At 48.6% G+C, this 21,758-nt stretch overlaps 3 protein-coding genes across 3 annotated transcripts in view; all 3 read right to left on the bottom strand.

Moving 5' to 3' along the window:
• Aoc3 (amine oxidase copper containing 3) overlaps nt 1-6,348 on the bottom strand; it is a 7,594-nt gene extending 1,246 nt beyond the window's left edge. The window contains exons 1-3 of the mRNA XM_028780483.1: nt 4,542-6,348; nt 1,996-2,281; nt 1,504-1,633 (exon numbers count right to left, since the gene is read on the bottom strand). Coding sequence (XP_028636316.1) covers nt 1,504-1,633; nt 1,996-2,281; nt 4,542-6,141 — 2,016 coding nt within the window. The 5' untranslated portion in view covers nt 6,142-6,348. The remainder of the gene's footprint in view (nt 1-1,503; nt 1,634-1,995; nt 2,282-4,541) is intronic.
• A 387-nt stretch (nt 6,349-6,735) lies between these two features.
• Nucleotides 6,736-12,722, bottom strand: Aoc2 (amine oxidase copper containing 2). Its single transcript, XM_028780410.1, has 4 exons — nt 10,278-12,722; nt 8,087-8,372; nt 7,796-7,925; nt 6,736-7,525 (listed from the first exon to the last, which is right to left on the bottom strand). Exons 1-4 carry the CDS (start codon nt 11,866-11,868, stop codon nt 7,259-7,261), a joined length of 2,274 nt encoding a protein of 757 aa, XP_028636243.1. The 5' UTR covers nt 11,869-12,722; the 3' UTR covers nt 6,736-7,258.
• Nucleotides 12,723-13,440: 718 nt separating this feature from the next.
• Nucleotides 13,441-20,896, bottom strand: Psme3 (proteasome activator subunit 3). The gene is made up of 11 exons (XM_028780409.1): nt 20,630-20,896; nt 19,901-19,933; nt 19,721-19,783; nt 19,398-19,502; nt 17,901-17,949; nt 17,354-17,466; nt 17,098-17,166; nt 16,915-16,982; nt 16,770-16,824; nt 16,570-16,656; nt 13,441-15,157 (listed from the first exon to the last, which is right to left on the bottom strand). The coding sequence occupies exons 1-11, from the start codon at nt 20,669-20,671 to the stop codon at nt 15,077-15,079; spliced, it is 765 nt and encodes a 254-aa protein (XP_028636242.1). The 5' UTR covers nt 20,672-20,896; the 3' UTR covers nt 13,441-15,076.
• Between the last annotated feature and the right edge of the window lie 862 nt (nt 20,897-21,758).

Below are 21,758 nucleotides of genomic sequence, written 5' to 3'. Positions count from 1 at the left end.
TTGTGGATGCAGCGTGGGGGATTGGCAGAGCCATCCCCCATGCTGGTATCTGGTGGGTGCCTGGGCATCTAGCTAGCTGGAGCCCCAGTCAGAGCGAGGAGCAGCGGGAACATGGTGGTTGCCCAGGAACAAGCCAGACCAGGCGCCATTTTCTAAATATATCACCCCTAGAAGTGGTCCACCAACTTCAGGCACGAATTCACTAGAAATTTAAGACTATTCATCTGAGAATTAAAGTTGTATTTTTTATTTTTTTTAAAAATGAGTGTGTGAGTAGCACTGAGAGAGTCAGGTGACTCCAACCAGGGAACTTTGAACAAAGAAACTGCTTTCGGGCAGGTTCCCTGCTGGGAGAAATTGCAGTCTGCTCTAGTCAGAGAGCCAAATGAAAAAGCCTCAGTCATGGGGCAAATACTGATTTAACTGTGAGTTTACAATATAGGGATTATTTGCTTTTAGGAAAGACTTATGAGCAGATTTGTCGAAATCAGCTTTGTGGATGCAGCATGGAGGATTGGCAGAGCCATCCCCCACGCTGGCATCTCGTGGGTCTAGTTGTGGCACACCTGGCCTCTGGCTGCTTCTAGTGAAGAACATGGCGGCCAGAGCTAAGCAGAGCCACCCTACTGATTAGATAGCTGGCCCATGCCGAGGCTTTGCTAGATATCACCCCTACATATGCCTGCAGAGCAAGCATTTCCCCATTCCAAGGAACTCTAGTTCCATGCTTTGTAAGCAGGGGACACAGGTAGGCAATTCAGCATATGAACCTCCATCAGAACATTTCAGACAGACAGAGGCAGGAATCAGCGATCAATGTTTGAGTTGAATTTTACTGGGTGAGAAAGGTGTCATTGCGTGCAGTGGGGGAGCACTCGGGCAGAGGTGAGTGGACGGAAGGACCTGTTTTTTTTTTTGTTTGTTTGTTTTTTGAGACAGGGTTTCTCTGTATAGCCCTGGCTGTCCTGGAACTCACTCTGTAGACCAGGCTGGCCTCAAACTCAGAAATCCACCTGCCTCTGCCTCCCAAGTGCTGGGATTAAAGGCGTGTGCCACCACCACCCGCCAGAGGGTTGTAGGTCTTAAGGACGCAGTTCTTTGCAGGTGACTTCTTTGCTCTAGAAGAGTCAGTCTATCTAGAACATTGGTTCCCAACCTGAGGTTCTTGACCTCCACAGGGTGGCATGTTAGATATCCTGCCTATCAGATATTTACACTATAATTCATAACAGTAGCAAAATTACACTTATGAAGTAGCAACAAAATAATTTAGGAGATTTATGGTTCGGGGGGTCGGTCCAACGTGAGGAACTGAATTAAAGGGTGGCAGCGTTACAAAGGTTGAGAACCACTACTCTAAAGGGAATGGTCACATCTGCTAGAGTGCGAAAGGCAAAAGAGTCAGCTCCGCCTCTGTGGAGCTCCGATGGCTTTCAGGGACCCACCCGTGACACAGTGACGCTCATCCTGGTATGCTCTCTGTTCATCCCACCATCAGCTCACCTCTCCAGCAATGGTCTCATTGCTGATGAAGTCGGTGAAGTCCACAGTGGGCGTCCACGGGTCATTCTGGTTGAAGATGCTCGAGCTGCTAGGCTCCTCCTCCTTCCTCTGGGTCACAGCCAAGTGATACCTAGAAGAGCGCTGGTTAGGTCTTCATTGTCTCTAAGGCCATCATGCCTGTCCATGATGGAAGCAGGCGCAATGCTCTGACATCAGCTTTCATAGTTCCTCACAGAGCAACACCAGGCTGGAGAATTCCTGGAGGGCCATGTCACACCCCTGCCATTTCACGGCACAAACCACAAGCGCACCCCTGAACAGGAGAGAGTTCTCTTTTCCTGGCTTTAGTTCTCCAAGGGGAAATGACACCCCACTTGTCCACAAAGACAAGCAATATTGGAAACAGTCCCAGCCCTTTCCAAGTATCCCTCCTCCGCTCCTGCTCTGACCTTGTGGTCAACCCCTCAAGCTCTCTGATCACCCACTACTCACCTTCCCCAGCTGAAGGCTTTCTCTATGGGGCTTTCCTGCGGCAACGGTTTCCCAGGAAAGCTGAGTATCTGGATGCGGTAGCCTCGCCTATGACCCCACTTGTTGCTGTGGTTACTGGCCAGGTACAGGTAGCGTGGGGTGGCGCCCCCCATTGGGAAGGCAGCCTCCTCTTCTGTCTCCAGCAGCTTCCGAGTCACCTGCAGCCTCTGCATCTGGTATTCCGGTTGCCAAGGTACATTCATGGGGACAAAAGCCATATCCTCTGCCCAGGCCCAGTTCTTCAGCCCTGTGTAAAGTGTATAAACGCTGGTCATCTGACCACTCTGGTATCTACTTGACTTCAGGATGGAGACCAACGAGTAGCCCAAGACTGTGTTCTTTGCTTCCCTCCATGTCTGAAGATCTCCCCAGTCCTTTAGACAAAACTATTAACCTATAAATTGTAATATTCAGAGGCAAGAGATAAGACAAAGCAGTTAAGAGTCATACTGTTGCAGGACAGTTGTGGTGCACGCCTTTAACCCCCGCACTCGAGAGGCAGAGGCAGCCAGATCTCTGTGAGTTTGAGGCCAACCTGGTCTACAAAGAGAGTCCAGGACAGCCAGGGCTGTTAAACAAACCAAGCCAACCAACTAGCCAACCAAAAAGAGTGTATACTGTCCTTCCACAGGACTGGGGATTATCTCCCAGAACCCATGCTGGGCCACTTACAAGCTGGAGCTTGTGAAGCTCCAGGAGGGTCCAACAGCTCTAGTTTCCAGTGGCCTGTATAATTCATATGCACATACCCACAGACACACAAGTAAAAATGAAAATAGAAATGGTTTTTTGTTTTGTTGTTTTTTGTTTTTTTGTTTTTGAGACAGGGTTTCTCTGTGTAGCCTTGGCTGTCCTGGAACTCACTCTGTAGACCAGGCTGGCCTCGAACTCAGAAATCTGCCTGCTCTGCCTCCCAAGTGCTGGGATTAAAGGCGTGTGCCACCACCGCCTGGTTCTTTCTTTCTTTCTCTCTTTCTTCCTTCCTTTCTTTCTTCCTTTCTTCCTTTCTTTCTTTCTTTCTTTCTTCCTTCCTTCCTTTCTTTCTTTCTCTCTTTCTCTCTTTCTCTCTCTCTTTCTTTCTCTCTTTCTCTCTCTCTTTCTTTCTCTCTCTCCTCTTTCTCTCTCTCTCTCTTTCTCTCTCTTTCTTTCTTTCTTTCTTTCTTTCTTTCTTTCTTTCTTTCTTTCTTGGAATAACCTGTCCTTTTCCCTGAGGACAGAGCTGAATAAATTCCATCCTTCCCCTCAGACTCTCACAGGCTCACAGGGATCAGAGAATGCACAGCCTGGGCCTGCAGGGTGAGGAGGCCTCGGTGAGACAGGGTCAGCATTCCAGGAATATAGACACAGGCAGGGACAGGACCTCCCCAACTCCCAGGATACTATTTCTATCTATCCTTAAAGACTATCATCAAGACAAGTCCTAGAAGGCCGTTCTAGGTAGAAGTGAAGCCAGAGTTAAAACAGAGACACCATGGGCTATGTGTTCAGGACCTGGGAGCATGTTGATACAGCTACAGCAATGCACTGGAGAAACTCTCGGGATGGGCTAGAGCTGGCAGAAGGGAAGGCCTTCTGTAGATGACATCCTGCAGGTGTTGGGGAATCAGCAGCTGTGGGATGTGGGTGGAGCATGCTAGCATGAGTGGGACAGCTCTGTACATAGTGGACCCTGGAACTGAGAGCATTCAGAGTGGTCTGCTGCTGGGCAGTGATGGCACACATCCCTTTAACTTTGGAGGCAGAGGCGGGCAGATAGATCTCTGTGAGTTTGAGGCCAGCCTCATCTAGAGTGAGTTCCAGGACGGTCAGGGATACACAGAGAAACTGTCTCAAAAACCATCAAAAAAAAAAAAAAATGTGGCCTAACAGGGAGAGAGGGTAACACTGTGACCTACCTAGTGCGAGTTTTGAGAGATGTCATAGTCAGAACAGAAAACAAACAAACAAACAAACAATCCCAACAGGGTGATGACTCAATGTAGGGAAGAAAAAAGAGAGAGATGATCTTCAGGAAATTCACGGAGCCTTGGCTGTCTCTGTGATCACAAACTTCAGGAGCCATCTGGAACTCTCCACTCTTCCGCAGTATCCAGTGTACCCCCACACTGAAGTGAACAATGCCAGGAAAGAGATCAGGGAAGAGGAGGGCCTCTCTCCTGAGGAAACGGAGAGCAATGCTTGTTCCAAGACTGCTTGCATGCACAGGGATTCTGCAGACCCAAACACATCTTCCAGTCCTGCATCACAGGCTGGACAGAGTGAGTTGGAAAACAAACAACTGCTTGCTTGAACAGAGGCCCACATAAACTCAAGGGAAGCCAGACCTTGCTTTCTCCCTGGGGTTAGCCATTTCCTAAGAAGTTGTAAGGAGGTCACATGTATAGAATCTGGCAGCTTTGCAGGAAGCTAAGATCCAAATGAAACTCAACAGCCCCGTCTCTCCCAGCCAGACTGAAGGAAAGCATAAACCCCCTAATCTTTTGTGAGTAACCTCCATGATGTCTTACCTGCCACATCCAGGTCCACTTTGAAGTGAGCGCTGTGAATGTGCACCGTACCTAGTGTGTGTTCTGCAACTCGGTTCCCAAATTTCTCACCAGCACCGAAGAAGAAAGCTGAGCTGATATAGCCTGTGGCATGGACTTTGACTTCTATGGCTCCATTGGGGTGGAAGATCATATCCCACACATAGTCATAATTGAGCAAGGTAGCCACGGATCTGACCACAAGCACTGTCTCCACAACGCCCCCAAAATAGCGGGAGTAGAAATCTGAGTGGTGCCTTCGGAGCGGGAGACCTTGGTTCTGTTCAAACACACAAAACGCATCTCGGAGAGTCTTGGGGGCCTGAGATTCCTGAAGGAAGTGCCAGTCCACATAGGTGGCAAGGTAGGGACAGTCTACCCCACGGGTCAGGGGGGTAGAGTATTTGCCAATGCCAAAGCTACCATCCATATAGCAGGTCGACATTGATGCTGGGGAATTTCCACCATACAGGGCTATGGCCTCCTGAACGCTAATTTCATAGGCCACCCTTTCCCCTTGAAAGCGGATATCAAAGATCCTTGGGCCACTGAAAGCTCCAAGGCCGAAAGAAAAAGCCCACAAGGAGGAAGTCACTTGACTCCCCTGGACACTGAATCGGGGTCCCTGAGGATGGAACTGCAGAGGGGGAGCTTGGCCTGGTGGCACTGAGGACTTTAGAGACCAGGACCCATCTGTGCCATTGTTTGGGATCAGTACCACATTCACCCGGCCAGCCTCAAACAGGTCCTCCAGCTGAGTCAGACTCTCATAGTAACGGCCTTGATAGAATACCTTCTGGATGGTCCACAGGGCAGGATCCAGGGCCTTGTGATCTATCAGAAGCTCCAACCCAATGGGGTGAGGGTAAAACCCAGCCCCTGAGAGGTTGTAATACAAGCCAAACCAGGTGGCCCGATCTCCTGATTGCAAACCACGGGGGGCTGTAGTCATTTTTAGCATGCTGTTTCCCTGGTGTTTATAGAAGCAACAGTGATGGAGGAGTCCTGAAGCTCGGGGTAGCTCTCTGTGGAAGATCATCTCCTCAATATCCTGATACTCTCTGGCCAACACAGGACGCCGGTAATAGGGCAGGGGCCCACCATGGCGCTCCACAGTCACGTCCCGCATGTAGGAGGGGTGAGGCAGGGGCCCCACCACCAGCTCACTCACATTGGGCTTGGGTTGTCCACCAAAGAAGATGATGGCCAGTGCCTCCCGCACAGGTGGGGGGCCCCCTCTGTCCAGGTGGGCCAGGGCTGCAGCCTTGGCAGGCAGCTGCAATTCTACTGAGAAGACACAGTTGTCCGAGGGTCGAGCCTGGGCTGCATCCACCAGCCCTGGCCCCAGGCGTTTGGTCAGAAACCTCATCACAGCTGTCAGCTCTTCAAGGCTCAGGTCTGCAAACACCTGGCTCTGGCCAGGGTGTGTCCAGGGCTGGATACTAGGAAGGACGGAGGGGCAATGAAGAGGTTGACCCAGTCTGCCCCCATCTCCACTCCTGCCAGCTAGCAAGACACAAACCAAAGCAAAGATGGTGATGACAGCCAGAACAAGAAGCACTATGGTGGTCTTCTGGGTCATTGTTCCTTGAAGACGGACAGGCTTCTACCAGAAATGGACTCCTTTTGGCCGGGGTCTCCCAGGCGCTAGGCAATAGCAGAGCTTCTGTGGAGTCTGATGTTTTTGCCAGCATGGGAAGGAACAGGGAGGCTGGAGCCAGGGTTGGGAGGCGGGTCTGAGCTGGCTGCAGTGATAGCCACAGACCTTACATGGCTTTGTCCTCCAGCTTCCAAATCAGAGTGCTCTCTGGGTCAGGGTTGGGCTTGGGGAGAGCTGGGGTTGAGGGAAGGGGGAGGAAATCCAGTCTGTGTATGGGAATCCACTGCCAGAAAGTAGTCGGGACTGCCCCATAGCTCTGTGTCCTCAGACTAACTTCTTCCCTAACTCCCGCCTTTTGAAGGCCAGATGTTTTCTTTACATTCACCGTGAAGTATTGTCCTGCCAAGGAAACCCCCACTTCCAGCCTCTTTTCCAAGAAACGTTCCTTGGCCAGGTCTGTCTGCCCTCCCCACAGCCGCCCTGTGTCTCTTACTGTTACTAATTTTCTTGGCCAGAGTCCTTAATATTCTCCTGGAATAGAACTCTACATGCTTTAAAAAGCCAAACAGAATAAACTCAAGTAAAAATTTTGCAAACCATTTTATTATCAATTATACATAACAACCATCCCTTTTAGATACACGTAAGAAGCCTAGTATGATGTTGTGGACACCAGTGAGTTTTGAAATGACAGAACTTGTGGTACTTGAGTATTCCGAAACATTCTTTATAAATTATCATTTCAATAACTAGCAGAAGCCAGGGGTAGTGGTGTGTATCTTTAATCCCAGTAGTCCGGAGGCAGAGGCAGGTGGATCTCTGTGAGTTGAAGTCAGTCTTGTCCTCACAGCAAGTTCCAGGACAGCCAGAGCCACACAGAAAGACCCTGTCTCAAACAGAAACACAAAAGACAGGCAGGAAGCAAGAATCAACCCACAGGGGGATACCCAGGACTTTAGTGCAGAAAGACTGCTTTCCAAGGAACAGAGGATAGGAACGGGGGTGGTGGTGGGGAGACAGGTGATAAAAACACAGAGACAGAACAGAGGAGTGTGTGCATCTCATCCTCCTATCCTGGGGTCTCACCACAGCCTCATGCCTATAAGCCTTCATAGGAAAAGGAGGGCAAGTTGGGGAGACAGTCTGCCAGCTGCTGGGTGCAAGCCACAGGGTTGATGCTGCAGAGCCCCGCATCCTGGTCCCTCTCGAAGTATACGCTGCCAGGGGAGAAGATAGAGGGATCTTCATTGAAGAAATTGTAGGGTCGAAGCAAGAAGCCCATTCTGTTTCCCACTGTCACTGTGTTGGGTATGTCCTCAGCATGAGGGATGTGCAGGAAACTGGCTGTCACCCAAGCCACCAGATCCTGTAGGAGGAGAGAAGAGATGGAGGCCTTCAGAGGCAAAGAACCTCTTAGCTGCAATTTCTCAACCTTCAGCCTCAGCCTGGCTTCTGATCTGCCAGCCACAGTCCTACACCAAATACCTAATAACCTGTGTAGGTCATTAGGCTGGGCAGGGTGCCACTGCTGTGACTCATTTCCCCCTTGTAGGGACAACCTGTATAGGACAGAGGCTGGACAGCCAAGACACCAGGAAAAGAGAAGGCTTTCTCCGTTATCTCTAAACCCACCAACCTCTCCTAAGAGGGTTTCATTGTTGATGAAGTCAGCAAAGACCACAGTGGGGGTCCGCATGTCGTTCTGGTAATAGATGCTACTGCTGTGGGACTCTGCCTCCTTCCTCTGGGTCACCACAAGCTGGTATCTGGCCAGGAATTATAGAAAGGCAGTGTTGGAAAAAAATCGAAGAGCTTTACAGACCTGCAATCCCTGGGATCAGACTGATACCATTCCCCATCCCGTCATCTACTTGAGTGCTGAGGGGGACAGGTCTTACTTCACCCCCATCTCCAGGGCCCTCCTCACCTCCCCCAGCTGAGAGCCCTCTCCATGTCGCTCTCCAAAGGTACATGCAGACCAGGAGGGCTGTGGATCTGGATTTGGTACCCACGCTGGTGACCGCAGGCATTGGTCTGGTTGGTAGCCAGGTAAAGGTATCGAGGAAGAGGGCTCCCCCAGGGAAACGCAGCCACGTCTTCCCTGCTGAGGACCTGCCTGGTCAGCTGTGGACGCTGTAGCTGAAGCTCTGGGTTCCAGGGGGCTGCTACAGGCTTAAAGACTGTATCTTCAGCTACCACCCAGTTTTTCAAACCTGTCAGATTAAGAAAGGGAGAGTTCTGCACCAGATGAGGTTGCTTAGACAGGATCCTTGGGTGCCTATAGCACTGGCCTGGCCAAAGACATCAGAGAACAGCCTGTGCTAGGAGGCATGAGCCTGGGCAAGTGCTAGCCTGGCTTTTTCTAATCTATTATATTTCAATAGGATAACCATCAGTCATGTATGGCTATGAATATTAAAAATGTGGTTCTCCAATCACAGTAGCTATATTTAAAGAGCTCAGTATTCCTAGGCATAATCGTACATACCTGCAATCCAGCACTTGGGAGGCAGGGGCAGGAGATGACTGCAAAGTCAAAGCCAGACTGATCTACATAGAGAGCTCCAAAGTAATCAGGCCTACACAGGGAGACTGTCTTAAAATAAATAAACAGGTAAATAAATAAAATGGAGTCCAAAGACTCTACTATACAGTGAAACCCGGTCTCAAACAAACAGATAAAAAGCAAACAAACTGCTTCGCAGCCACATGACAAGATATAAAATGTTCCAGCCTTAAATAAATAAATGAATAAGCATAAATAAGCAAGCAAGCAAACTGCTTGGCCACATATAGCTAAACACAAAATGTTTCTGCCCTCACCGAAGGCTCTATTAGCATCAGTCTACTCAGTAGGCCTTAGAACATCTGATTCCCACTTTCTAAATCTCCATAGCAAATCTAATGCTGTTTTATGGCTCTGCTCAATACATGGAAGCACACAGGCTAAACACTCTGAGAGACTTGTCTTGACCTGACCTGGAAACTCAAGCCCCTCCCACAGTCCCTGTAGACTCCTCTCAACTCTAGGACTCCAGCACTCTCAGCACAGGGGACACTAGTCCCAGTCTCTTTCAAAAGCATGACTCATAGCTTTCCACCACCCAAGACTTGCTTCTTAAATTCCACTGCACCCAAACCCTGCATCAACCAACAACAGTACTTGATCACTTTCTTGAGAGTCAGGACATTTGGGTCCCTTAAATGTGACCGTGGTGCACTCGCTATAAATCTAGTAACTGGTAGCTGGCTCAATGCCCAGAGATGTTAAAGAGAATTTCCAATTGGAGATTCACAGTGCACAGGTCAGACTAGACTATTGTCATCACGTTGGTCTTACTTCTCCTACCTCTGCCCCCACCCAAAACACAAGTACAGTGTGTAACGTGCACATGCCAGGACTTCACACTCAAGACAGAATTTCACCAGACACACTTAGACATTGCACTTGGGCAGCCACTTCCTGCCCCATTTTCCCTGCCTTCCTTAGTTTCCCCAAGTGTAAAATGGAGGTCTGCTGGATTTTGTTTCTTTCTGGGTCCTTGTCTGCTTGTTTTTTGTCCTCCATACCTGCAGCTAGCCTATCCCAGGCTTGCCATAACAGTCGACAATTCATCATGATGAAAGCGTGGGTGGCTTCCCCCACACTGCTAAGGCAGCACTAACTACAGACGCTCCAGCCTGATACCTTCCCTCCCCTACTGATGGCTCTTCAGCCAGACTTCTGGTTCCCTCTGCTCAGTTCCCTGCCTTCTCCACCCACCCTAATCTCAAGTAACAAGTGCCCCATCTCCATTCAGTTCTCACAGGGTCAATCCATTTCCCCAGAGGGTCCCTCAAGGCTAAGGCAGCCAGGCACAGCCATTTTACTTAAACTAGCTTTACAATTGCAAATCTGGGGAGAGGGAGTCAGCGGGTAGGAATAGGCAAGAGAACCCCTTTCACCTTTGGCCAGACACCCAGTTGTGACTGCAGCTGCACTCGACAATTCTTCCTCCCTTCCCATACCCAGAGGGGTTAGAATACGTCTCTGAACCTTTCAGAGATCACTCCTTGATTTGGGGGCTTCCTGCCCTGTGCCCTATTCCCAACCTTCAAGCCTCAACCTAAGAACTCACCTGCCACATCAAGGTCCAGTTTGAAGTGGAAAGCGTGTGTATGCACCGCTCCCAGCACTCTTTCTCCCACACGGTTCCCAAAGAGGAGACTTTCAGCTCCTCCACTCAGGAAAGCTGTGTTGATATAGCCTGTGGCATGGACACGCGCTTCAAGTGCCCCATTTGGGTGTAGCATAAAGTCCCAAATGTAATCATAGTTGCCCACTGATGACACCGACCTGACCACAAGGCTTGAGCTGGCCAAACCACCATAGAAATGACTCCCAATGCCATTGTGATGTCTTCGAAGGGGTAGTCCCTGGGCCTCCTCAAATACACACACAGCCCCTGGGAGCAGCCGGACTGATCCAGTGCCCACCAGTACATGGATGTCCACCATTGTGGCTTGATAGGGGCAATCTACCCCCCGAACCAAGGCTCGGCTGTTTTGACCAAGCCCATAGCTGCTGTCCAAGTATCGGATCGTCATTGTTTTGGGGGAATCAGCACCATAAACTGTCAGACACTCCTGGACACTGACTTCATAAGCCACACGCTCACCCTTGAACCGAATATCAAAAATTCTTAAGCCAGTGAACACCCCATGACCAAAGGTAAATGTCCAGAGGGGAGATATCACTGAGTTTCCCTGTATGTTGTACTGGGGACCCTGGAGTGAGAACTGAAGAGGGGGAAGAGGAGGGTCTGGAGTGACTCTAGGCCTCAGGGAGGAAGCCCCATTTGGTGTGGGTAGAGGAACCTGAATCACTTCTAAGAGGCCAGCTTTAAACTCCCATTCTAACTGGGCCAAGTCCACATAGTAATGCCCAAGGTAGAAGACCTGTTGGACTACCCAGTGGGCAGGGTCCAGGGCCCCATGGTCCAACAGTAGCTCCAGCCCCACAGGATGAAGGAACACTCCAAGACCTGAGATGTTATGGTAGAGAGCTATCCAGGTAGCCCGGTCACCTGCTTGGAAGCCACTAGCAGTAGAATGCAGAGGTGCCAAAGTGGAGCCATTGTAGTTCAAGACAGAAACCAGAAAAGTGGGTGCCTTCGGTAGCTCCACCTCTTTCAAATGCCTCCATATCTGAACAAACTCAGCTTTCAGCATGGGGCGCCGGTAATAGGGCAGGGGCCCACCATGGCGCTCCACAGTCACGTCCCGCATGTAGGAGGGGTGAGGCAGGGGCCCCACCACCAGCTCACTCACATTGGGCTTGGGTTGTCCACCAAAGAAGATGATGGCCAGTGCCTCCCGCACAGGTGGGGGGCCCCCTCTGTCCAGGTGGGCCAGGGCTGCAGCCTTGGCAGGCAGCTGCAATTCTACTGAGAAGACACAGTTGTCTGAGGGTCGAGCCTGGGCTGCATCCACCAGCCCTGGCCCCAGGCGTTTGGTCAGAAACCTCATCACAGCTGTCAGCTCCTCAGGGCTCAGGTCTGCAAACAGATGGCTCTGGCCAGGTGTTGTCCAGGGATGAATTCTGGGAGGTACGGAAGGGCATCGAGGAGACTGGCTGGAACTGCCTTGCCTGGTCAGCAAGACATAGGCCAGAGCAAAGACAGTAACGAGAGATAGCATCAGAAATACCAGTAGCACCTTGAGATTCATGGCTGATGCCGAGCTGCACCAGTCCTAATGGCTCTTTTCTGCTTCTGACATTGAGGCAGGCTTATATTCAGGATGATGGAGAGGAATGGACTAAGCTCCACCCTGTGGGCTGGACAGGAAATTTCTGATCTTGCTTTATGTAATTCTGTTCCAATTTTCTGTCCTGTGGTCTGGCTCAAGATATTACTTCCACCTACATAGCTTGTTCCTATCCCTAAATTTTGACTTCCAATGGTCACTAACTACAACATTTCATCATTTAGACCAGATGAGAAGGCATGGAGTGGGTAGTGATGTCAATCTACCTTGTAACCTCCAACAGTTCTGAGAAGGCAGTTTTGATACACACTCCTTTCCCTGTGTTAACACACAAGTACTAACAAAACAAAACACCTCTTTGCAGAATTATACTCCAACCAACAGTTCCTGGATCTACCACCCAACTCAGCATTAAGCAGTCAGCTCTACCTGAGACCTAATAGAGTGAGTGCCTGACTTGAGAGACCCAGGTCTTATTCTATCCAGTTAGTGAAAAGACTGGTTGAGTTTCTGAGCTTTGTGTTCAGGTCTATACAATGATCCAGTCCAAGTTGTGAAGCCTTCAAGGAGCTACTTATCCTAAGTTTCTTCCCTACGAAGAAGGCACATGAGACAAGGTCATTTATATCTATAATACCAGCACTCAAGAGGAGTGACATAAGTTCAAGGCCAACTAAGGCACACAGTCAATTACAGGTCAACCTAGGTGATACCCTGCCTTAAAAAATAAAAAGCACAGCCAGGCAGTGGTACTACGCGCCTTTAATCCCAGCACCCAGGAGACGAGCAGATCTCTGTTGAGTTCGAGGCCAGCCTGGTCTACAGAGCGAGTCCTGGGACAGCCAGGGCTACACAGAGAAACTGTCTTGAAAAAACAAAAACCAATGAATAAATAAAAAGCACAAAAGTACTCTATAGATTGCTTTTGATTAAAATGCAGTCATGTATAGCAAGTGCTTAGTAACCCTGGAGGCAGGCAGGCAGAGCTGTTAGCTAGTGGCTCTAAGTTCTGGGACAGAATAGAGCAGATGTCCCTCCCTTGCTGGAACCTTAAACTTCCACAGACAATGAGTCTCACTGTCAGGAGGGAAGTGAGGATACGTTATTTCAGAGGGATGTAAGCCTCCTATGAGCACTCTGGGTCATTATAAACCAACACCAGGAGTTCCCTCAAAAAAGTTGATGCATTACATAGCAAGCTAGTATGGAGGAAAGGACCGGATGGACAGGGTGAGCCTGAGCTGCCTTTCCCATGTGCAACCACAGCAGCCTCTGCTGGCAGCTCAGGGTATCACTGGGAAGGACCTGGGATCTGGTGGAAAGACAGGCAGCTTTCACACACAGCAGGAACCACCTCCCTCTCTAGATGGTCAGCTTAGTTCTTGCCACCATGAAGAGAAAAGAAGCGGTTCAACTAGCAAGTCCACACACAACAGGCCGGCCAGAGTGTCTGTGAAGAGGGGCGTCTGAATGCTCATGTGTGACCACTATGTCCCTTCTGTCCCTTAGTCACCAGAGTACGGCACCAGGGTCTGCAGCTTTAGAAAGAGGTCAAAGTACCTGTATTTTTAATAATTTCTTGACATGGTAAAAGAATTTTACATTACAATCCAAGGAAGGAGGGGCAGAGGAACAATCAAACAGAAAGGAAAACTGAAACACATGGTGGGAGGAGGGAAGGGATTCAGCTGGAAGGGATCTGAGGGTGGGGAGGTGTACTGCCCAACAAAAATGCGATTGGTTTGTTACTGAGCACTGTTCATGGGAAGAGAGCATCCTGACTCCTTTCCTATAGACTGCTAGGAGTGAAAGGGATGCATCCAAGGTGGAAATATGATTGGGAATTGGAAGACGGAGAGGAATAAAAGTCAAATAGACACTGAGAGTCATTGGCAGGCTAACTGCAGAGACCAACTCTCACTTAAAAAGCTGGGGGCTGGTGGGGCTAATACAAACGCTGTAACAAGTGATATCTCTGGAAGATTCAAGAGAGGAGGCAACTCTTCTATGGGTTTGACCTTCGCAGCATATTTATACACACACGAACACACACACATGTGCACGTGTGTATGTGCACACACACATATACACATGAATTACTGCTTTCCCTGGAAGCACAATACTATAAATACGAGAAATATTTCCCAAAGGGAAAGCATAGCGAGGAGCAGCAGCCTCTGGACCTCATAGCTGGCCACTCCCTAGCCAGCACACATGCTAGCTTAGGAGAAGGGCAAGTGGGGGCCAGAGGACCAGCTTTTGCATAACACCAAAAAGAACCTGAGTCACAGAGGGAAGGCCTTCATGAGCCCTCTGCTGCTTGGCTCTCGGTTCTCCTTCAACTTACCCTGGCACCAACGGCTACATTATCAGAAGAGGATGGGCCTGGGACTTTTGCCTGGGTGGATGACTAAGACAACTATCACCTGCTGAGGTGGTGTATGTGACAGGGGCTTGAGGGGGTGGTGGTGCAGGAAGGAAGGTATGTTCTATAATGGACCAGGAAGCATGTATACATGTCCCTATGCGTGTGTACATATGTACACATGTGTATGTGAAAACCCCAGTTATAAAAACATCCAAAGAAGCTGTAGGGATGCAGCTGAAGGCCTAAGGTATCCCTCATCATGGTCAGGCTCAGGGTGGGATGGATGTAGGTGGAAAGCCCTAAGGCATCACCAGGGCAGACAGGGAGGACCCAAAGTCCCACAAAACAAGAGACAAGAAGAGATGTCCTTTCCACTCCACTCTCCCTGTTTCTAAAAGACACCTAACACTTTCCCTATAGTTCCTCCAGCTTTTAACCAACTAATCATCAAAAGGAAGAAAACACAAAACCTAAAACAGGGAAAGAAGAGGATGGAAGAAAAACAAAAACCCACAATTATTCTTGTGCCAGTATGTTGCACAAACCTGGAGTTCTCCAGAAATGAGGACAGGTGGGGGGTGGGGGGGAATTGGGGGAAGGAGACAGAAGAGTTCCTGAGGCCTGAAAAAAGAGGTAAACACGTCACAGAACTAGATGAGAGTTTCATTAGACTCTAACTAAAAACAGAGAGGTGTGATTACTATTTCCAGCCAGTTTCCCCATCACGATAGTCATGTAACAAACCAAGGCAATGTCGGTCTTGAGCCAGACTCACAAAGTCCCCTGGCCCTGGCCCTGGCCTCAGTACAGTGTCTCTGCATTGCTGCTCCGGGGCCGTTTGATCTTCTCAATGTTTTTCAGGATCATGTCGTGGAGAGTGACCTAGGACAGGAAGGATCAGAAGATCACTCATCTGTTCAACCTCTACCTCGACAAGAGAACGAGATGCTCCAACCAATCGCTCACCTTATCCCACTCTCATCACTTGACGCAGCTAATGGGGAGGATGCAACACCACCTCCTATACTCCTAAGCTGGCTCTAAGCACTGACCACATTGAGAAGTACAAGAATAGTCTGCCTGGCTGATAAAAGTCTGTTTTTCACTCAGTAATCAAACTCTCCTATTTTAGAAAAAGCTGAAGTCTGAGCTTAAACATGATCAAGATCCCAGTTTCCAGACTGAAGAGCTGGCTCATCAGCCAGAAGCACGAATTCTTACTGCAGAAAAGCACTCATGTCAGGCAGCTTGCAGCTCTCAACTGTCTCTAACTCCAGCTCCAGGAAATCTGATGTCCTCATCTGGTGATCACAGGTCCCTGCACTCTCAAATGTGTACATACTGACACACACAGACATAATTAAAAACAAAAATAATCAAACTGGTTATGGTGGCACATATCTTTTGTCCCAACACTTGAGAGACAAAGTCAGTGGAACTGTAAGTCTGTCACCAACATAGTGAGCTGCATGCCAGCCAGGGATACATAGCAAGACCTTGTCTAAGAACAAACAACTAGGGCTGGAGAGATGGCTCAGAGGTTAAGAGCATTGTCTGTTCTTCCAGAGGTCCTGAGTTCAATTCCCAGCAACCACATGGTGGCTCACAACCATCTGTAATGGGATCCAATGCCCTCTTCTGGTGTGTCTGAAGACAGCTATAGTGTACTCATATAAATAAAAAATAAATCTTTTTTTTAAAGTTTTTTTAAAAATTTATTTATTATGTATATAGTGTTCTGTCTGCATGTATCCCTGCAGGTCAGAAGAGAGCACCAGATCTCATTACAGATGGTTGTGAGCCACTATGTGGTTGCTGGGAATTGAACTCAGGACCTCTGGAAGAGCAGTCAGTGCTCTTAACCGCTGAGCCATCTCTCCAGCCCAAAAAAAAAAAAAAAAAATCTTTAAAAAAAAAAAAAAAGAACAATTAAATGAATCAAACAAACAAATCACCCATTGCATGAGTACTTTAGTTACAAAGCCATCTCTTGGATTCCAAGGCCCATGCTTAAGCATGTGTAGTGTATCACCCCTACCTAGCTAGAACAGACACACCCAACTAGACTCTCCCAGTGACTTCATGTTCTCTACTCCCAATTGATCAACAGGTATTTCTATACCCGGGCCAGCCTCAAATTCGGGATCCTACTGCTCAACCTCCTGAGAAGATGGCATTATAGGCAGATACCACCACAGTCATTGGATTTGTTTTATTCTGATCCCCAGTTTTGTAGAAATTACACCGACCTATGAGAAGCATGGTAACTCTGGGCAGAGACTGACTTTACTCACATACTGATTCCTCAGCTCCGAGATGATGAGCCGGAGGCTGATGTACTCTTTCTCATCGATCTCTGTGACAGTGCGGCGATAGTCCTCCTGTATGGGAAGCAGGGAGGCTAGTCTCCCAAGACCCAAATGTCCACAGACAGCTCGTTCCTAGTATCTTCTCTATTTTGCCACCCCATCTCAGACCACAAAACCCTACTTACCACATGGGGATATTTTGCTATTTTAGAAACCAATTTGGCTCTTGTAATATAATATCTGAAAGAGAAAAAAAGCAGCTGAAGGGGACCCTGAACATGCATCCACATCACCAACCCAAGTTCCTGGGTCTGGCCCAAGCTGCCCTACCTAGAAATCTGGTCCAGATAAGATGCAGCTTCACTCTCGACAGTTCTTAGCTCTGCAACTGTTTCCTCCTGCGGGGATACACAGGTGAGTCAGGTTAGTTCCCTATCGCCCTACAGCAGCACCACAGACAGAGGGAAGCAGACAAACCAGGGAGGAGCTCAGTTTGCAGTGTGGGCACAGTACCTGAATTGACACCCCGAAGTTGTTTCCATCTTCTATTCTGGGAATCAAGAGCTGAACCCACATTTTGACCTAGAGTATGAGAAGACAAAATATATGTAGGAGGACCTTGGTCTTTCCTTCTTAAACTTTGTAGTACGTGATTCTTGCTGGTGGGGACTGATGCCAGGACAAAAGAATCAAGGGCCTTAGCCTGCCAACCCCTCCCATCATTCCATAGTTCTAGAGGCGCTCTTTGGGTCATGAACCCCTGCCTCACCGTGTTACATTTCTCGATCAGCAGCCGAATCTCAGGTTTTACTTTCTCAATAATGTCCACAAGTTGCTGGTTGCTCTTCAACATCCCATTGGGCATCACAAACACCTTGGTTCCTGGAAGATATGTCAAGGTCACATGTTCAGGGCAGTGGGAAAATTCGAGGATCCTCCATCTTTTTCCTCTTCCCTAGACCTGGGTGTAAAAACTTCTTACCTATCACAATTCTAAGTAAATCCACCACCCCCTGATGTATCAGGTAGAAACTATTATTACAGGGGAACCGAGAATATGGGCAGAGAATATGGGCCTCTGTGACAAGGGTGAGGCATGACTTCTGACTCTAAGCATCTTCCCAGGTATCCACACAACCAGATCCTCCTGGCATTTCAGAAGAGTAAATAACGACTGAGTCAGGAGGATTTGTTAAGTGTTGACCTGCGAAATTAAATCAGACCTCACTTTCTGAGCTGGTGAAAACCAGATCCATCCTACTTCTCAGGGCTGCTAGTCAGCAGGTGAAGTGAGCTGATTAGACAGCAGCTTGTACCTTGGAAGGCCTCTTCACATTCATCCAACCTGCGCTTCTTGTAAGTGGGCTAAAGGTATGAAGAAGCAAGAATTAGTTTGCATTCAACATGAATGCCCATTACAAGATTCTATACAAGTAAGTTTAATTCCTTCCTGGACCCCATAGATTTATCATATGAATTTCTGCACGTATATACACATACACATAAAGCCTTTAAAAGAGGTTCTTCTCAAAAAGAAACTTACATTCTAGTTGGGAGGGCAAATTTATGACAAACAGAACACATTTTAAAAAGCAGCCGAAGGAGCCAGCAGGATGGCTCAGCAGGGAGAAGCACCTGCTGCCAAGCCTACTGACCCAAGGTTGATCCTAGGGTCCAATATGGCAGAAGGAAAGAGCTCCCTACCCACACATTAAATAAAGAAGTACTCTCTGAAGTAGTGAAGAAGCAGGGAAAATTCCATTTAAAAAGTAAGAAGAAAGCAATCAAGGCAGGTAGGGGATAACTGAAGGAGTATGCACGAATCTTAGAAGTCTGTCGTTCAGCTAACTCAGAACAATACCTTCTATATGCTAGAAGTAACATTGGGAGCTAAGGATACAGACTATTGAAGTGTCTCCTGACTTAACTACAGGTTTATTTTGTTTTGAAGAAAGTATCCAAGTATGTGTCCCAGCTATCCTTTAATTTACTATGTATCCCAGGCTGGTCTTGAACACACAACTCTCCTTCCCAGGCAAGCTGAATGCTGAACCACCATAACCAGCGTAATTAATTACAATTAAGAAAGTTCTAAAAGCTAGGAATATAAATCAGTGGTACAGCATTTATATAGCGAGCACAAGACCCTAGGCTTGACTTCTAGGACAGAAAAAAGGAACAAACAACAAACTACCAAGCCACAGGAATCTAGATGAAACTATAGCATCACTGGTATTGTAACACAATGCAGACATGCAACTAATACAGTATCAGTGCTAGCTGGCATGGTGGCTTACACCTTCTATCCTAACATTTAGGTGGCAGGGGCAGGCAGATCTTGATGAGTTTGAGGCCAACCTGGTCTAGTCAGCATAAGCAGTTCCAAGCTACCCAGGGCTACATAGTCAGACACTGTCTCAAAAACAAAGCAAAGTGCAAGTGCAGTAAAGCACCATTCAGCAAGTACAGTGAAGACAGAGACTGCAGCTGTGCAGCAACAGCTGCTCTTTCCGTCTATAAGAACAGCACACTGAATAGAAAAGCCTTACTCCCAAACATGCAGAAAGCCAGGTAGCTAAAGGAAGCCTGTGGCTAGTTTAGAACTAATTAAAACCTGGGCGAACATTGAGAGCAGCACTAACATACTCACCTTATCAAAAATGAAACTAATGGTCCAAAAAGTAGTAGACTGCAGTCACCACACCTGAAACAGAACCCCAGATCCCACAGGAAAATCCCACAGCCTCCGCACAGCCCCAAGCTTACCAAAAAATAAAATACTAAGAACACAAACATAAATGCAAGACACTCACACCATCCAGTCCATCGTGGCTATTGGTGAGGAGAATGGGGTCAGGGACTGGGAGGTTCATGTCTGAGTGGATCTGAGTTAGGTCATGGATATTTAGGATTGGTTCCTGAAAGAGAGGCATTCACCCCAAAACAGTATTAGTGTAAGTTTAAAAAGAACAAAAACAAAAACAAGGAGAAAGAAAGAAGATTTCTTGTGAAAGCAAAGAAAAAAAAAGAATGCTTTACAGTACACAAGAGAACAGAATCAACACACGATCTGCCCTGTCGAAAAGACAGGGACCAAAGAAGTAATTTAAAGAAATAAAAAAAAAGTGTCTCTCACCTTCAAAAAACTATCAAGTTCTAATAACTTCTTTGGGAAAAAATTTGCCACCAAGTCTTCTGCCTAGACAGAGAAAATAGACCTGAATTAATAAACGTGGGACAGTCCCTCCCTACGGATATCTTTTGGGAAATCCCCCAGCTATTAACCAACGCCCCTTTTCTCCTTTACAACACTCACCTCACTTGTGATCCGCTCCCTGAAAGAATCAACCTAGAATTAACAGAGAGAGCAACTCAATACCTAGTGATACAAGGGCACGGATGGGGAACCCCAAATCCAGCTGCCTCACCCTCACCTTGAAATTATAATTAGAAGGTGAGAGGCCCCCAGACTGCAAATACTTCATTTTTTTAAGGATCCATTTCTCCATCTCGGGAGAGGATGTTGGGGTTGCAGGCCAGCACCTGTCAGTTCTCTCCCTTCCCTCCCCTTCTACCGACCCCTCACCTCCCTTTGTCCCTCCCTCCGGTCGTCTGAAACTCTCTCAATTTATAAGCAGACAAAAGCCAGACTGGAAGAAGTGAGCTCATAAACGTGCCAACTCCCACCCAGACCTGGCCTATTATACGCAGTAGGCCAGGCTCCAAGGGCAGGGTCAGTGGTAGCATCCGGGGACGGGGACGTTGCTGGGTTGGGAGACTTCCACCTGTCACTAGCCTAAAGCATTGAGTCTAACACGTGTCCACGGAGGAGTCCCTGGTGCGCTCCATCACCAGAAGCAGGACAGAAAGCCAGCCTATACCGTCCTCTCCAATGCCGTCTCCAGGCGTGGGGGGCTGGGTTGAGCCAGGCGGAAGCTCAGAGCTGGTGTCCCCAGGGAGACAAAGACGACATGGGGAGTGGGGAGCAGATCCGACTGCTGGGGGTTCGAAGGGAGGGATGAGGAGGCCGGAGCTGTGCCGCTACCTTGAGCTTCACTTCCTGATCCACCTTCAGCAACGAGGCCATGGCCGGGCCGGGCCGTGTCCGCTCCGCTGGGTGCCGGAGGTGCTGTGGGCTCCGGGGAGGGCACCGGAGGGGCCTGAGGAATCTCCGCTGCCCTCGGGACCCGGGCGCCCTCGCTGGCTTGCTCACCGCTTGCTCGTTCCCTCCCTCCGTGCCGGCCGGCCACCCGCCCGCCTGCTGCCTGCTAGCTCTCTCGCTCACCCTCCCGGCTTTCGCCGCTCACGCCGGAAGTTACGTCACAGTCAATCGCCGGGACTCCGGGGAGGATGAGCACGTGCCCTGCGCAGCCGCTCTGATGCTCAACTCTACAGGTTCCTGGAGGTCCGGGCCTTGTGTCCTGTGGTGGCAAAGCTAGGACAGGGTTGCTGAGACCCAAACCTCCCGGGGACTCAAGAGTGATGTGTCTTATTGTCCTGGAACTCGACTTCACCGTGGGACCTCATGTGCCGCTGCTTCTGGAAGAGTAGGCGTCGCGCCCTAGTGACGTCGGCTGGAGAAGCCCGCGGCCCGGGTCCTTAGTTTAAGGTTCCGGGCTGTGACTGCTGACTCCCGCCTTCTATACCTTACTCCCTCCGACTAGTATCAAACCGAAGACAAGTTCAAGTGCACCGGGGTTTCCTGGTACAGTTATCATAAATGTGCAGAACTCAGATATCAGATACCTGAGGGACAAATTCACGCCTAAAAGAGGATAGAGGCTTATCTAAGACACAACACATTGTTTCCAATGACCTCACTAGAATCAAATCTTCCCAGTTCTAGGGGAAAACGGTTACCGTTTTCCTGATGGAAATCCGAGACAGCATCTTCGCTCTCAACAATTTATTCAGTGTATCTTTTAGTATGAGTTTTTCCATGCAATAAAATGGAGTAGGGGTATGTGCTAGATCTCAGAACAGTGTTCTGGAGAGACTAGAAATGTTCATATCATGTATGTAGGGTAAAGTCTTCTAGCAGACGCATTTAAAAAAAATAAATAACTTTAGCCACTTTTAATCCAACTTCTATTACAATGTAGTCAGCCCTTGTGTCTGGATTTCCAATTCACCGGGTCAACCAACTAAATCGAAAATACTCAGGAAACTTGAGC

The sequence above is a fragment of the Grammomys surdaster genome, unplaced genomic scaffold, assembly GCF_004785775.1.
Source record: "Grammomys surdaster isolate TR1022 unplaced genomic scaffold, NIH_TR_1.0 371, whole genome shotgun sequence".
Lineage (NCBI taxonomy): Eukaryota > Metazoa > Chordata > Mammalia > Rodentia > Muridae > Grammomys > Grammomys surdaster.
Note: the sequence above shows the minus strand (reverse complement) of the source record. Positions and strands in the feature narration are given on the sequence as shown.